The 16,363-nt window shown below is 43.4% G+C and overlaps 2 protein-coding genes across 2 annotated transcripts; both read left to right on the forward strand.

The window, feature by feature from the left end:
* Window positions 1-1,821: 1,821 nt before the first annotated feature.
* Window positions 1,822-9,250, forward strand: LOC136437569 (protein arginine N-methyltransferase 7-like). Its single transcript, XM_066432187.1, has 10 exons — window positions 1,822-1,875; window positions 2,739-2,888; window positions 4,260-4,368; window positions 5,536-5,648; window positions 6,415-6,517; window positions 7,157-7,289; window positions 7,990-8,170; window positions 8,380-8,481; window positions 8,691-8,792; window positions 9,137-9,250. The coding sequence occupies exons 1-10, from the start codon at window positions 1,822-1,824 to the stop codon at window positions 9,248-9,250; spliced, it is 1,161 nt and encodes a 386-aa protein (XP_066288284.1).
* Window positions 9,251-9,279: 29 nt separating this feature from the next.
* Window positions 9,280-13,085, forward strand: LOC136437570 (protein arginine N-methyltransferase 7-like). Its single transcript, XM_066432189.1, has 5 exons — window positions 9,280-9,396; window positions 11,152-11,212; window positions 11,733-11,817; window positions 12,214-12,421; window positions 13,080-13,085. The coding sequence occupies exons 1-5, from the start codon at window positions 9,307-9,309 to the stop codon at window positions 13,083-13,085; spliced, it is 450 nt and encodes a 149-aa protein (XP_066288286.1). The 5' UTR covers window positions 9,280-9,306.
* The last annotated feature ends 3,278 nt before the right edge of the window (window positions 13,086-16,363 follow it).

The following is a 16,363-nucleotide window of genomic DNA, read 5'->3' on the forward strand; positions in this document are numbered from 1 at the left end:
GTCAGGTCATTGATAGGTCAGAGGTCACGAGTTCACTTTCACATGTGGTTTCTCCGTTCGTGGCGCAGATTTTGTCCCAGCAAAGCCCGTTCCTTGTCCCGTGTGAGTTCCCTGATGCAGGTGTTCCGACAGACCCTAAACCCGACCACAGGCCGGGCGGAGTGGGCCGCTATGGACGAGGACTACGACTATAACCAGGAGGTGGCGAGGTGAGTATGCATGGGGGAGGGGGGCGTGAACTACAGGCTGTTGCGTTGGGCAAGGGTAACTTGCTAGCTCTAAGCTCTACACCTATCTAAGTTGTATTCATGACTGCCCTTTGATGTAGCACACTAGCTTCGCAGTTTGTGCTGGTGCCTACATGTAGTTCTATAGATAGATAGAAGGAGTCTTCACGCTAAGCTAAAATTTGAATTAGGTCGTAACTATTTACTGTACGTGATGCAAATTCCTAGTACACGTATATAACTATTAGGTCACAGCAAGTAATTTTGATGGATGACATCAGCGCGCTCATTAATTTTCGCCTGATTTCGAAAAAAAACACAAAAAAACTGGAAATTTCATTGTCCTCGGACGGTGGTGAACATGCCAAAAATTGGCAAATATGTCGTAAACTTTGACAGTCTAAGGTGTTTCATTGCAAATGAATACCCAGTGTAGTTCCTGCCCATGATGGTATAATAACAAGCTGTTTTCTGCATTTGTCCTAGCAAGGACATTATATAAATAATGGGGGGGGGGGGGGTCTAGGTAATTGAACTGTATACACAAGGTGTTTCATTGCATATGAATACCCCGTGTAGTTGCTTCAGATGATGGTACAACAAGCTCTTTTCTGCATTTGTTGTAGTTATAGTCTATTGAGATGTATACACATCTACAAGGACATGTTTACTGTTGAATCAAGGTTTTATATTATATATATATGAAACCTTATTGGTGGAATACAGGAATAAAAGACATATTTCGTCACCTCAATTGTTGTTTAAAAGGATTTATGATCTCAAAATTTGAAAATATAGGAATCTTGTTTTTTTTGGCCCGCCTTGTTTTTTTCCCGCCCTATCTCATTAATTTTGGAGTCTGCGGAGGATGTCTTCCATAAGATTTACTTGCTACATGGCCTTATATTGTCATCCAAGGTAATGAATACAATGTAGTCTACTTAGTAGATAAATAACCATGATCATGAAGAGGTCCTCAATTTATTTTTCCGTTATCTTTCTCCTTACCTTTGCCCTTCATGTAGGTCTTCTTACACAGACATGCTGCATGATGAGGAGAGGGTGAGTCTGAAATACACTGCTTCAAATGTCTTGCATAATCAGAGTACCGCTCAAGTGGAAATAAAGCAAGTATTTTGTTTGTTTGTTTGTTTGTTTGCTTTGCATGTACAGTAGACTGACTTTAGTCATAACACACCAGTTCTGTATAGTAGCTACAAGCTGCATAAAGCCCCAGTTACACATAGCTGAACATGGCTCACCCGAACGCTAGCCGACCAAGTTCGTCGGTATAGGTCGGGAGCAGTCTGACCAGTTTTTAGGCCATGCCTGTCTTTGGCGCCAAACATGCGCCTCTCATCTCCTAACCAGTACACGAATTACTCCTGAATGCTTTCTAGCGCCAACAATCCCGACCTCTATAGCCGCAGACTGATCTTACCTGACTACTAGTAATTCCCGACTGATTGCAGACCCTCTCACCAATTGAAATTGACATATTCAGCAAGTTTCAAAAGAGGGGTCATTTTCATTTTTGATTAAGATAATCCATCCTTCTATGTTGTTAACAGCATCGAGAGATCGAATTCGGATCATGACTACATTTGATACGGCTTTAGTGTTCTCCTTTGTTTTTGGTCGTCTGAAGGTCAGTCCACGTTCAGATAGTACTCACTTGGTTGAGAATTAGTTAACAGAGATTTGTCTACGGCCTTGGGGTGAGTCATGGGTAGGTTGGGAACTACATGTAGTTGGGAGTAAGTCAACAGTGTTTCTGTCGTGGTTTAAGTTCTAATTTTACTGCGGACTCACTCTCGAATACCAGCCGAACACTAGCCGACCGCGCCAAACACCAGGCAAACACCAGCGGACTCATTCCAGAGCCGAATGTTTTGAAAACAGCAGCCGAACGCCAGCCGATTCAGCCGAACGCCAGCTGACCTAGCTCCCAAATCACTCCCGAATCACTCTAACCATGGTCGGGGGAGAGTCGGGAGGCCATGTTCGGCTATGTGTAACCTGGACTTAAAACCGGGCTGTAAAGTTTCATCTTCTTACACCGGGAAGGACCCCTACTTATTTAGACAAGTGTGGTGGTAGCCGTGGCGACTGTTGGAGGGCATCTTCTCCTTACGATCGTAAGAAAAAGAAACCCTCCAACTGTCGCTGTGGCTAGTGTGGTGTGTTCTTTGACATGCTAAAGGTGTGGTTCTCCTAAAACACAGGGCCTCTTATCTTGCTTTATGTCCCATTCAAGAGGATATTCCCAGCCAATACACATTATTATCCATTCTTATACATTTATGTATAGGTTTATTCATTTGTATCCACTTGACTGTTTATATGTATAGATGTAGTAGACCTTACAAAAGCCGTCCGCTGTACTTTGATCTGTAGTGTCCATAAAGATTGCTATGTGTAAGTACTAGTACTAGTAGTTAGGACACTGAAATTCCTATATTTTGCATCGAGAGAATTTAATCCAACTGTACGTGTTTTTCTTCCACACAGAATAAGAAGTACAAGGCAGGTTTGGAGCTGGCGATTGGGTGTGTCCGTGGGCGTGGCCAGCATGTGCACGTGCTGGACATCGGGACGGGCAGCGGACTCCTGTCCATGCTGGCCGCACAGGCAGGGGCAGACAGGGTCACCGCTTGTGAGGTTAGATCACAGGTTACAAAGTACTGCCTGGAATCCATTAATTTTTATTTTTAGAATAAAAAAAGCTATTTTATTCTTAAAGTCTAAATAGAATAAGATTAAGTTCTTTTTTAGCCTACTAGAAGCTACCTAATAGTATCTAGTATCTATCCAGTAGTTACAATTAGAGCTGGCCTCTAATCCAGTCTATTCTTTAACCTATCTATGCTGTAGTTCTTGTTTCTTTAACTGTAAATTTATGGTTCACTGTTTTCACAGTCACCTCTGGACTGTGAACTTGTCATCACCTTGAAAAACCTACGTATGACACATGTCATAATTCCTTTGCACATTTAGGGGTTCATCTAAATCAGCAAAGAGGGGTGCTGTGCCCTCTTGTTTCAGCCCAGCGCTCCCTTGTCAAATTCAGATTTTAGCGTAATATCCAGCATACAGCCTTCACTCAGCGATTGATTCATCCATAAATACATAGAATTCACTCCCTCGCCTGTGTGTATTCCCTCTTGTTCAATTTTTCTAGAAAAACCCCTGGTACTACCAGAGCTAGCTAGCTAGGAAATCATAACAATTTGCCTCCCAACTTTGAGATTACAGTGAAATTAGTGTATGTTATTTAATACCGTAAAATCCCTATTTACATACGCACTTTTTAAACTTTTCAAGTCACAAGCAGGTGCTCCAGGCTGACGCCAAAGTCGGGGTGCGTACGTTACGAGGGGTTCTTCCTCGTAAAAATCGCATATCAGCTTGAGAGTATGGTACATCTTCATGCAAATGAAGTGTGGAATGCTACCACACAATCAATCAGTAATAAATAATAAATAATACATATATTTAAATTGTTTGACATTTTCTACCCAGAAACATTTTCTCAGTAACGCTGTAAGTTGGTAAACATCATCAGAAGAATGATCATGTCAACCTCGAACTATCCACCAAAATGCTGGAGAGGGGGTGCGTACGTTAGGAGGGTTTTTCCCCTGAACGTTTCAACTCACTGAGTCAGGCCCACAATCGTCCCCAAATCGGGGGTGCGTACATTAGGAGGGGTGCGTACGTAAATAGGAATTTTACGGTACAGCATGCTTCCAACTGTAAAACAACAACTCATGCCTCATGTATGCTGTGTATATGTACTTAAATAAGTTAAATGATTCATTTCAGTTTACATAATACTTTCGTATTGCATTATAATGGTATAACTACAATGTATTTTCACATGGAAGTCAACAGCTGAATTCCATGTAAGTCCAGACACAAGTCTTAAATGCATACTATACACATCTTATTAGATATATTGGATTATAGAAAACAAGGGCCTGGGTTCTTTCTTGAAATTGATTAAATGTGATTTTCCATTCCCACCCTCAGTGTTTTAAGCCCATGGCAGGAGCAGCACGAAAGATCATCAAGAAAAACGGCTTTGCTGACAAAATCACGGTCATCCCTAAACGCTCAACTGACATGACAGCTGGGCCAGGTATGTTTAAATGGACCGATTCAATTCGAACACCATAAACCCCGCCCCCTGTTCTATTTCGAATAGTCCGTCAAAAAACGGTCGCGTGCGCTTGGCTGTTGAATTTGCCGACTATCTTCTCTTGAGCTTTTTTGGCTCTGAAACCCTTTCAGAGCGGACCAAATTAAAATGGTATGCCTTCTTTGTGGACTGATGTATCCACCGAGTAGGGTTCAACTTGTTTGAGGAGGGGGTAAATGTAGTTACGGTGAGGGCGTAATGTTTTCGGTCAATGCGGAAGCGGGTTGCGTCGCATAGCATTACCTTGTTGGTGACCATCAGTGCCTGATTTTTGACAAGCAGCCGATGCACGTGTAAAACAGGGTACGTATATCTGTGACAGGGTTCCCACTGTGTTGATTGCCGAATTGCAACTTAACACGTGCCATTTCTGTCCAACTAGCGCTGTTCTTGACGGAGGTATTCCAAATAGAATAGGGGGTTCTATATGTTCGATATGGTGTTTCACTGGATTAGTCCATTACGAAGTAATGGTTAATGACCCGCCTATCCCTCGGTCGGTAATACATGTATTGTATATGGTGCCATAATGCCTGGTCATTTGCTGTCACCACCAAATTACGCCGTCATAACTGACATGCAATGGGGACTTCTGATTGGTCAACGTCATCAGGTTATATAATTATAAACATTATAAGAGGTTTAGCTTCTGTTCTCTTTTAACCCAGAGATGCTCACTGTCACAGTGTTAAATATAATAACTGCTTTTCAGTAAAGCCTTAGACATAGCTGTTTACAGCAATACATGTGCAAGTAAACATTGTCAAGCAAAAATAAATAAATAGTTCAGTTTGAATAATCTGAAACCATATACATGATGTTATCCTTAGTCACCCCTGCTTCTCCTAATGGTTCAGTGAAGTCAATACTTGTCTCGAGCATTGATATTTCTGACCTAGGGTGAAGAGATGCTGCTACAGTAACAATTGAGCCGACTTTCTTCGTAAATCGATGGCAACATCAGGCTCTTACGAATTGATTTAAAAAAATATATATATATATATTTCTCTAAAAAGGGATACTGACTTAAAGCACAGTCATATGCAAAGTCCTCCCTAGAACTTTTCTGATAAATCTGATACCATGCCCTTTTCTTTCCATTTGCAGGAGGTGACATGGAGGAAAGAGCGAACATTTTAGTGGCAGAACTTCTGGACACAGAGCTGATAGGAGAGGGGTGTCTGTACACGTACCAACATGCACTCAAGCATCTTGTCACTGTAAGTCTAGCTTTGATGCAACAGTGCAGGGTTTAAAATGTACTTAAAATGAAAAAAAAAACAATAGGTCAGGGCTCTCTTCAGCTTCCGTCTTTCCATTCCAGGACAAAATTTTGCTGCTGATCATGAGGACAACCATTCTGTCCCCCTAGATGAACAAAATTAGGATCTTAACAGCATTTTATTAAGCCATCAACAGTGCAACAAAAATGTCTTTTCAAATTTAGAATAAACAGTATTACAATCATGATGATAGGAGTATGTGATTGACTTGCAATGATAATCTGACAGTCATGTGATGATCATGTGATGATCATGTGACAGTCATGCAATGATCATGTGACAGTCACATGATGACCACCTGGCCATTTGAAATTTGACCCTCAAAATGCTTGAATTAGCATTCAGGAGGTTTAGATTTGAAACATGCCTCCATGGACCCCCTAGACCAAACTGTAAGGACAGTATACACTGGAAAGAGCCCCGGACATCACCATGTTCAGCACACCTGGCCAAGGTGATCATCATGTGACTGTCACATGATCATTGCATGACTGTCACATGATCATCACATGACTGTTACAATCATTACATTTCTATCACATGCTCATAAGATAATCATTGTTAAACTGTCACTTGATAAAAATTTCAAGCCATGAATGTCGCATTATATTGAAGCTTTATTACTATTAATGTAAAATATATACAAACTATCAATGTCATTTTCATCTTTTTCTCCATCCTGTTGTGCCCCCCTCCCCCACAGCCAGACTGCATATTTGTGCCCCACGCTGCCACAGTCTATGCCCAAGTGGTAGAGTCCGACTTCATGTGGAACTGGCACAGGCTACGGGACCTACCACTGACAGGTAGGGGGAGGAAAAGAAAAGTTCAAAGCATTTACCTGTCTTAGGTTGTCATATGACTGTGGTGTCATCCAGTGTCCATCTTTATTTCTATATCCCTTTGGCCACACTTCTATTTTGGGCCAAAGCTACACATGAATATCACTATTTGATGGTATATCCCAAATTTATTGATACATAATTCACTATACACAAGGCTATCATCTTATATACCAGGGTTTATTTCAATGGACTTAAATAGCAAACTTAAGACAAACAAACAAAGGCACAAATAACAAACAAGTACATATTGACATGTGACATGTTGGAAAATATATTAAAGAATGTCTAGACGATAGAAACTAGTACTCCTATCATTCTAACCCCATACTATACACTCTTGTAATTTAGTTAGACTAGCCCTTAGATATAGAACTGTAGGTATGTACCAGCCATACAATGTACTTTGTACCTTGTACAGTTGTTGCACAATAAAGTTATCTGTAAAAGAGCTGAGTCCTCAGCAGAGAATTCAAAGCAATATTGCATTATTTGGTTTAACTTTGCCAGGGAAACTAAAAAATTAAATGTAAGTTAGAGCTTTTTGTGTGTTCTGTCCATAAAAGCTTGTGAGGTCTAACAATTGTTCCCTCTTTTTTTCAGGTTGCGAGAAGGCTTTGGTCCCCTCATTAGACATGGAGGCCTGCACGGGGGCTGCAGCAGTCCATGATATACAGCTGAGTCAAGTCAAGCAGGGGCAGTTCAAACCCCTTACAGAGCCCATCAAAGTTTTCAGGTGCACAATTTTTTCAAATGATTGACACCAACAAGAGGGAACACCTAACACAATTATATATTAGTGACTCTCTCTCTCTCTCTCTCTCTCTCTCTCTCTCTCTCTCTCTATCCAGTTTTATGTCTTTTGTTCCCCATCATCTGGGGGTTAGACGTGCTTACACATGGATGGGGGAGCCCCAGAACTCCTCATCAAGTGCAAGTCTTTTTTGGAGCAAGAGGGCATACGGCTGTATGCCCTTCCTAACGCCAACCCAAACCCTATTGCTGGGCTTAGGACATGGGAAATGTGTGTTAAGTGCCTTTCCCAAGGGCACAATGTCTGGGTGCATGTCCGGACATGTCTGGGTATCCCACTGGGGATTGAACCTGGGTCTTATTGGTTCATAGCCGGATGCTCTGCCACTATGCCACACTGACGCCACTTTTTTATATAACTTAAAGTACAATGAACAGTTCGCAGTCACGTTCTATATATTAAGGACTGCCACCTTTTACAGTAGCATCCATGTTGCATGAGCAGCAAAAGCCGGGATTTGTGCTCCCAACCTCTTGGTCCTGTGGTGGGGTCGCTAACCACCACACTACAAAAGTTAGGGCTGTGTTGTGAAAAAGAACAAAGTTATCAGTTTCGAATTGATTTGTATTTTTTTTTTTAGTACTAAGTTTCTTATCACAGCATATTTTTTTTTCTTAATCAGGTTTGAGTTTGACAAGAAGACAGAATCTCTGGAGCGCCAAGTCGATCTGAGTGTGACGGTGACAGAAACCGGGCAGGCAGAGGTGGTTCTGATGTGGTGGGACATAGAGATGGTCCCAGACAGCTCAGTTCTACTGTCTGTAGCTCCGTCATGGGCACATCCTACTCCTCATAACATGCAGGTATGTAGGGCTGTACATGTAATGTTAGTTTAGCTGGTCGTACAGACTGGCACAGGTGGTTCTGATGTGGTGGGACATAGAGATGGACCCTGACAGCTCAGTTCTACTGTCTGTAGCTCCGTCATGGGCACATCCTACTCCTCACAACATGCAGGTATGCAGGGCTGTACATGTAATGTTAGTTTAACTGGTCATACAGACTGGCACAGGTGGTGGTGGTGATGTGGTGGGACATAGAGATGGACCCAGACAACTCAGTTCTACTGTCTGTAGCTCCGTCATGGGCACATCCTACACCTCACAACATGCAGGTATGTAGGGCTGTACATGTAATGTTAGTTTTACTGGTCATACAGACTAGCACAGGTGGTTCTGATGTGGTGGGACATAGAGATGGATCCAGACAGCTCAGTTCTACTGTCTGTAGCTCCGTCATGGGCACATCCTACTCCTCACAACATGCAGGTATGCAGGGCTGTACATGTAATGTTAGTTTAACTGGTCATACAGACTGGCACAGGTGGTGGTGGTGATGTGGTGGGACATAGAGATGGACCCAGACAACTCAGTTCTACTGTCTGTAGCTCCGTCATGGGCACATCCTACACCTCACAACATGCAGGTATGTAGGGCTGTACATGTAATGTTAGTTTTACTGGTCATACAGACTAGCACAGGTGGTTCTGATGTGGTGGGACATAGAGATGGATCCAGACAGCTCAGTTCTACTGTCTGTAGCTCCGTCATGGGCACATCCTACTCCTCACAACATGCAGGTATGCAGGGCTGTACATAGTTAAACTGGTCATACAGACTGGCACAGGTGGTTCTGATGTGGTGGGACATAGAGATGGTCCCAGACAGCTCAGTTCTACTGTCTGTAGCTCCGTCATGGGCACATCCTACTCCTCACGACATGCAGGTATGTAGGGCTGTCATGTAATGTTAGTTTAACTGGTCATACAGACTGGCACAGGGCATCATGTGGTGGGACATAGAGATGGACCCAGACAGTTCAGTTCTACTGTCTGTAGCTCCGTCATGGACACATCCTATTCCTCACAACATGCAGGTATGTAGGGCTGTACATGTAATGTTAGTTTAACTGGTCATACAGACAGGCACAGGTTGTTCTGATGTGGTGGGACATAGAGATGGACCCAGATAGTTCAGTTCTACTGTCTGTAGCTCCGTCATGGGCACATCCTACTCCTCACAACATGCAGGTATGTAGGGCTGTACATGTAATGTTAGCTTAACTGGTCATACAGACTGGCACAGGTGGTTCTGATGTGGTGGGACATAGAGATGGATCCAGACAGCTCAGTTCTACTGTCTGTAGCTCCGTCATGGGCACATCCTACTCCTCTCAACATGCAGGTATGTAGGGCTGCACATGTAATGTTAGTTTAACTGGTCATACAGACTGGCACAGGTGGTTCTGATGTGGTGGGAGTCACCGTGGGACATAGAGATGGACTCAGACAGCTCAGTTCTACTGTCTGTAGCTCCGTCATGGGCACATCCTACTCCTCATAACATGCAGGTATGTAGGGCTGTACATGTAATGTTAGTTTAACTGGTCATACAGACTGACACAGGTTGTTCTGATGTGGTGGGACATAGAGATGAACCCAGACAGCTCAGTTCTACTGTCTGTAGCTCCGCCATGGGCACATCCTACTCCTCATAACATGCAGGTATGTAGGGCTGTACATGTAATGTTAGTTTAACTGGTCATACAGACTGACACAGGTTGTTCTGATGTGGTGGGACATAGAGATGAACCCAGACAGCTCAGTTCTACTGTCTGTAGCTCCGCCATGGGCACATCCTACTCCTCACAACATGCAGGTATGTAGGGCTGTACATGTAATGTTAAACTGGTCATACAGACTGGCACAGGTGGTTCTGATGTGGTGGGACATAGAGATGGATCCAGACAGCTCAGTTCAACTGTCTGTAGCTCCGCCATGGGCACATCCTACTCCTCACAACATGCAGGTATGTAGGGCTGTACATGTAATGTTTAACTGGTCATACAGACTGGCACAGGTTGTTCTGATGTGGTGGGACATAGAGATGGACCCTGACAGCTCAGTTCTACTGTCTGTAGCTCCGTCATGGGCACATCCTACTCCTCACAACATTCATGTTACACAGAAGTCAAACCATCATGGAAAGTGCAGTGTCTCAGTTACATGACTTGTAATTCCTGGGAAGTAAAAAATGACTGTAGTTAGTGTATCTCCTGCAATTCCTCTCCAGGTCAACAGGTGGCGCTGCATGGCAGACATGGTGCAGCTGTACATTGTGCATAATTATCAACAAGTACAATAGGGGGCAGGGTCATCTTCTCTGTATCTGTATCTGTATAGCCGGTATAACCGCCCTTCAGCGTAACACACCAGCTTCGCAGGCACGCGGCGCGACAGCAGCTGGTTATATTACACTGAACGGCCTGTCACACCTAACCTTTGCACATCTGGCTGCAATCGTTCTTTGAAGCTATTTAGTGAAGGTGTTCCTACAGTATCTGATGACAACGAGTTCCATTCTACTATGATTCTTGGAAAATATGAATTTTTGAACACATCAATCCTTCTCTGCATAGTTTTAAAGAACACTATAGGTTTGTCTTGCAGCTAGATGTGACAGGTCGTTCAGTCCAATGTAACCAGCTGCTGCCACACTGCATGCCTGCAAAGATGCTGTGTAATGCAGAAGGGCAGTTATACCGGCTATGTAGAATATAGAATGCAATTTAACACCCGGCCCTTGAGCCTTAACCCCGAAATAAACCACTGAATGAGTTTACCAAATGCATTCATGACCTGCTTTTCCCTTTTGTGTTTACGGTGACATAGTGCCTAGTGTGACATCGATATAACCTCCAAATAAACCACCATGTGAACAAAGTGATTGATGTGCCTTATAACTTGTGAGATTCGTTAACATTTTTTAAATTTTTTGTTACCCAGTGGCGGGACCATTGGATGCAGGCCGTGTATTTTAACCCCCAGTCCATCCCTGTGGAGAAAGGTACGTACTACGTACAATTGTTTGCTCTAACATCATCTACATTGTACATTCTTGCCTGAAATCTGTCGTCAAGATTAAATGAAAATATTTTCAGTTTGGAAAAAAAAATTGTCAGGGAAAACATGTTTTAATAGCTTGTGGAACTCATAAAATCATGTAAGAATCTATCTTTAGATGGATTGCCTCTAGTGTTTTATTGTTGTATTCAGTGTAACTGTAATACTCAGTGGTCCGCAACATCAGCTTGTCTGCCTTGTGCTTCACTATGTATTGTCTTGTTGCGATTTTTGATAAAGAATAAAGAAGTTAGAATCTAGCACTTCCAACATGTGTGTTTCCTTTCGAATTTACTCTCTAAATGGAAGTGACTATAGTTGAATATGCTGCTCTCATTGAATGATATTCTTTGTGATTGGTGAATTTATTTTACACAGAAGTCAAAACATCATGTGTGTCTCAGTTAATTCCTGGGAAGTAAAAAATGACTGTAGTTGTTGTATCTCCTGCTGTTCCCACTTAGGTCAACAGGTGGCGCTGCATGGCAGACATGATGAGTACAGCCTGTGGTTCCAGGTGCAGCAGCAGGGGTCAACGAACTCTACAGGGTAGACATCTTTTTTTTTTTTTTTTTTTCACAAAAAGTCTAGAAATCCTTAGATCTGGAAGCTGTTATATGTGAAAAAACAAAATGAATGGAATGAAAGAAGTTTGATAATTTTTTCGGTCCATCCAAACCTCATCCACAAAAAACGTAAACAATCCCAGACACAACCACAATCATTTATTAAAGAATAAGCAACAACATATTGATATTTTTGGCAAAGGTAAAAATCTTAATGTAAATCTTTTTGCAGTGGTTTTATCTTTAAGATAAGCTTTCCATTGCAAATAACACATTTCAAATATATTAAACAATAATTATTGTTTCAGCCACAAACTTAGAACACTGAAATAGATGAATATGCAGTATTTCATGACCATTGTTTTTATGGTGACCCCAGGTCAGAGGTCAGCTTGGAGAGACCTGTGTGTCGCTGTGGGGGTCACATGGTGTGGAGCCGGCCGCGGCTGGGCATGATAAACGACACAGCCAGGTGGCACACGTATGCAGCTGCTCTGAAACAGGTGCTGGCACCTGGGCAGACGTGTGTGAGCGTGAGCGATGCATCGTGGTTACCGCTCATAGCAGCACGGCTAGGAGCACATGAGGTGGGTTTGATTTAGTTGTCTGTTTCACTATAACACCCCAATCAAACTCCTTTCGAGCCGTACCCGGCAATCGGTCTGTACCCACTCAAAATTTGGGCCGTACCCTAAAATTTGAGTCGTCCCTGCAAAAATTTGAGCCGTACCCGGTAAATTGGGCCATAACCGGTAAATTAGGCCATACCTGGTAAATTGGGCCTTACCCTGTACATTTGTTCTTTTAGACCGTACCCAATAACGGACATCGCTTGGCCACAGTGTGTGTAGTCACGTGAAAGTGGCGTCGATCTAGACACCCTGTACCACATAGGCTATGTGGGATTATACATCATTGCCGTACAGGGTGTCTAGACGTGACTTTTATGTGACTACAGGCACTGTGGTCGAGCGATGTCCGCCATTGGGTATGGTCAAAAAGTACAGGAATGGTCCGATTTACCGGGTACGGCCCAAATTTTTATCGGGTACGACCGGAATTCAAGACTACGGACCAATATTCGAGCGGTAACTTTCCAAGTACAGCCGGAGGGAGTTTGATGGAATGTATCAGACAGTTCATAGTTCCAGGTGAAAATGTGTTCAAATGTGCAATGTCAAAGGTTAAGGCTCCTAAATGGTCAACTGTGCTCTGCCTAAACTTGTGTTGCTTATAACATTTCAGCACTAAGGACAGGACCATGTACTGTAATAGGGGTGGTAGGGTAGGATCACATTTCAGCACTAAGGACAGGACCATGTACTGTAATAGGAGTGGTAGGGTAGGATCACATTTCAGCACCAAGGACAGGACCATGTACTGTAATAGGAATGGTAGGGTAGGATCACAGTTCAGCACTTAGGACAGGACCGTGTTCTGTAATAGGAGTGGTAGGGTAGGATCACATTTCAGCACTAAGGACATGACCATGTACTGTAATAGGAGTGGTAGGGTAGGATCACATTTCATCACTAAGGTCAGGACCATGTACTGTAATAGGAATGGTAGGGTAGGATCACATTTCAGCACTAAGGACAGGACCATGTACTGTAATAGGGGTGGTAGGGTAGGATCACATTTCAGCAGTAAGGACAGGACCATGTACTGTAAAAGGAGTGGTAGGGTAGGATCACATTTCAGCACTAAGGACAGGACCATGTACTGTAATAGGAGTGGTAGGGTAGGATCACATTTCAGCACTAAGGACAGGACCATGTTCTGTAATAGGAGTGGTAGGGTAGGATCACATTTCAGCACTAAGGACAGGACCATGTACTGTAATAGGAGTGGTAGGGTAGGATTACATTTCAGCACTAAGGACAGGACCATGTACTGTAATAGGAGTGGTAGGGTAGGATCACATTTCAGCACTAAGGACAGGACCATGTGCTGTAATAGGAGTGGTAGGGTAGGATCACATTTCAGCACTAAGGACAGGACCATGTACTGTAATAGGAGTGGTAGGGTAGGATCACATTTCAGCACTAAGGACAGGACCATGTACTGTAATAGGAGTGGTAGGGTAGGATCACATTTCAGCACTAAGGACAGGACCATGTACTGTAATAGGAGTGGTAGGGTAGGATCACATTTCAGCACTAAGGACAGGACCATGTACTGTAATAGGAGTGGTAGGGTAGGATCACATTTCAGCACTAAGGACAGGACCATGTACTGTAATAGGAGTGGTAGGGTAGGATCACATTTAAGCACTAAGGACAGGACCATGTACTGTAATAGGAGTGGTAGGGTAGGATCACATTTCAGCGCTGAGGACAGGACCATGTACTGTAATAGGAGTGGTAGGGTAGGATCACATTTCAGCACTAATGACAGGACCATGTACTGTGATATGAGTGGTAGGGTAGGATCCCATTTCAGCACTAAGGACAGGACCATGTACTATAATAGGAGTGGTAGGGTAGGATCACATTTCAGCATTAAGGACAGGACCATGTACTTTCATATGTGTGGTAGGGTAGGATTACATTTCAGCACTAAGGACAGGACCGTGTACTGTAATAGGAATGGTAGGGTAGGATCACATTTCAGCACTAAGGACAGGACCATGTACTGTAATAGGAGTGGTCAGGTAGGATCCCATTTCAGCACTAAGGACAGGACCATATTCTGTAATAGGAATGTTAGGATTGGATCACATTTCAGCACTAAGGACAGGACCATGTACTGTAATAGGAGTGGTAGGGTAGGATCACATTACAGCACTAAGGACAGGACCATGTACTGTAATAGGAGTAGTAGGGTTGGATCACATTTCAGCACTAAGGACAGGACCATGTACTGTAATAGGAGTGGTAGGGTAGGATCACATTTCAGCACTAAGGACAGACCATGTACTGTAATAGGAATGGTAGGGCAGGATCACATTTCAGCACTAAGGACAGGACCATGTACTGTAATAGGAGTGGTAGGGTAGGATCACATTTTAGCACTAAGGACAGGACCATGAACTGTAATAGGAGTAGTAGGGTTGCATCACATTTCAGCACTAAGGACAGACCATGTACTGTAATAGGAGTGGTCGGGTAGGATCACATTTCAGCACTAAGGACAGGACCATGTACTGTAATAGGAGTGGTAGGGTAGGATCCCATTTCAGCACTTAGGACAGGACCATGTACTGTAGCAGGAGTTGTAGGTAGGATCCCATTTCAGCACTAAGGACAGGACCATGTTCTGTAATAGGAGTGGTAGGGTAGGATCACATTTCAGCACTAAGGACAGGACCATGTACTGTAATAGGAGTGGTAGGGTAGGATCACATTTCAGCTCTAAGGACAGGACCATGTACTATAATAGGAGTGGTAGGGTAGGATCCCATTTCAGCACTTAGGACAGGACCATGTACTGTAGCAGGAGTTGTAGGTAGGATCCCATTTCAGCACTAAGGACAGGACCATGTTCTGTAATAGGAGTGGTAGGGTAGGATCACATTTCAGCACTAAGGACAGGACCATGTACTGTAATAGGAGTGGTAGGGTAGGATCACATTTCAGCACTAAGGACAGGACCATGTTCTGTAATAGGAGTGTTAGGGTAGGATCACATTTCAGCACTAAGGACAGGACCATGTACTGTAATAGGAGTGGTAGGGTAGGATCACATTTCAGTACTAAGGACAGGACCATGTACTGTAATAGGAGAAGTCGGGTAGGATCACAATTCAGCACTAAGGACAGGACCATGTACTGTAATAGGAGTGGTAGGGTAGGATCCCATTTCAGCACTTAGGACAGGACCATGTACTGTAGCAGGAGTTGTAGGTAGGATCCCATTTCAGCACTAAGGACAGGACCATGTACTGTGATAGGAGTGGTAGGGTAGGATCACATTTCAGCATTAAGGACAGGACCATGTACTGTAGCAGGGGTGATAGGATAGGATCACATTCCAGCACTTAGGACAGGACCATGTACTGTAATAGGAGTGGTAGGGTAGGATCCTATTTCAGCACTAAGGACAGGACCATGTACTGTAGCAGGGGTGGTAGGATAGGATCACATTCCAGCACTAAGGACAGGACCATGTACTGTAATAGGAGTGGTCGGGTAGGATCACATTTCAGCACTAAGGACAGGACCATGTACTGTAATAGAAGTGGTAGGGTAGGATCACATTTCAGCACTAAGGACAGACCATGTACTGTAATAGGAATGGTAGGGCAGGATCACATTTCAGCACTAAGGACAGGACCATGTACTGTAATAGGAGTGGTAGGGTAGGATCACATTTTAGCACTAAGGACAGGACCATGAACTGTATTAGGAGTAGTAGGGTTGCATCACATTTCAGCACTAAGGACAGACCATGTACTGTAATAGGAGTGGTAGGGTAGGATCACATTCCAGCACTAAGGACAGGACCATGTACTATAATAGGAGTGGTAGGGTAGGATCACATTTCAGCACTAAGGACATTACCATGTACTGTAATAGGAGTGGTAGGGT

The sequence above is a fragment of the Branchiostoma lanceolatum genome, chromosome 6 (assembly GCF_035083965.1).
Source record: "Branchiostoma lanceolatum isolate klBraLanc5 chromosome 6, klBraLanc5.hap2, whole genome shotgun sequence".
NCBI classification, from domain to species: Eukaryota; Metazoa; Chordata; class Leptocardii; order Amphioxiformes; family Branchiostomatidae; genus Branchiostoma; species Branchiostoma lanceolatum.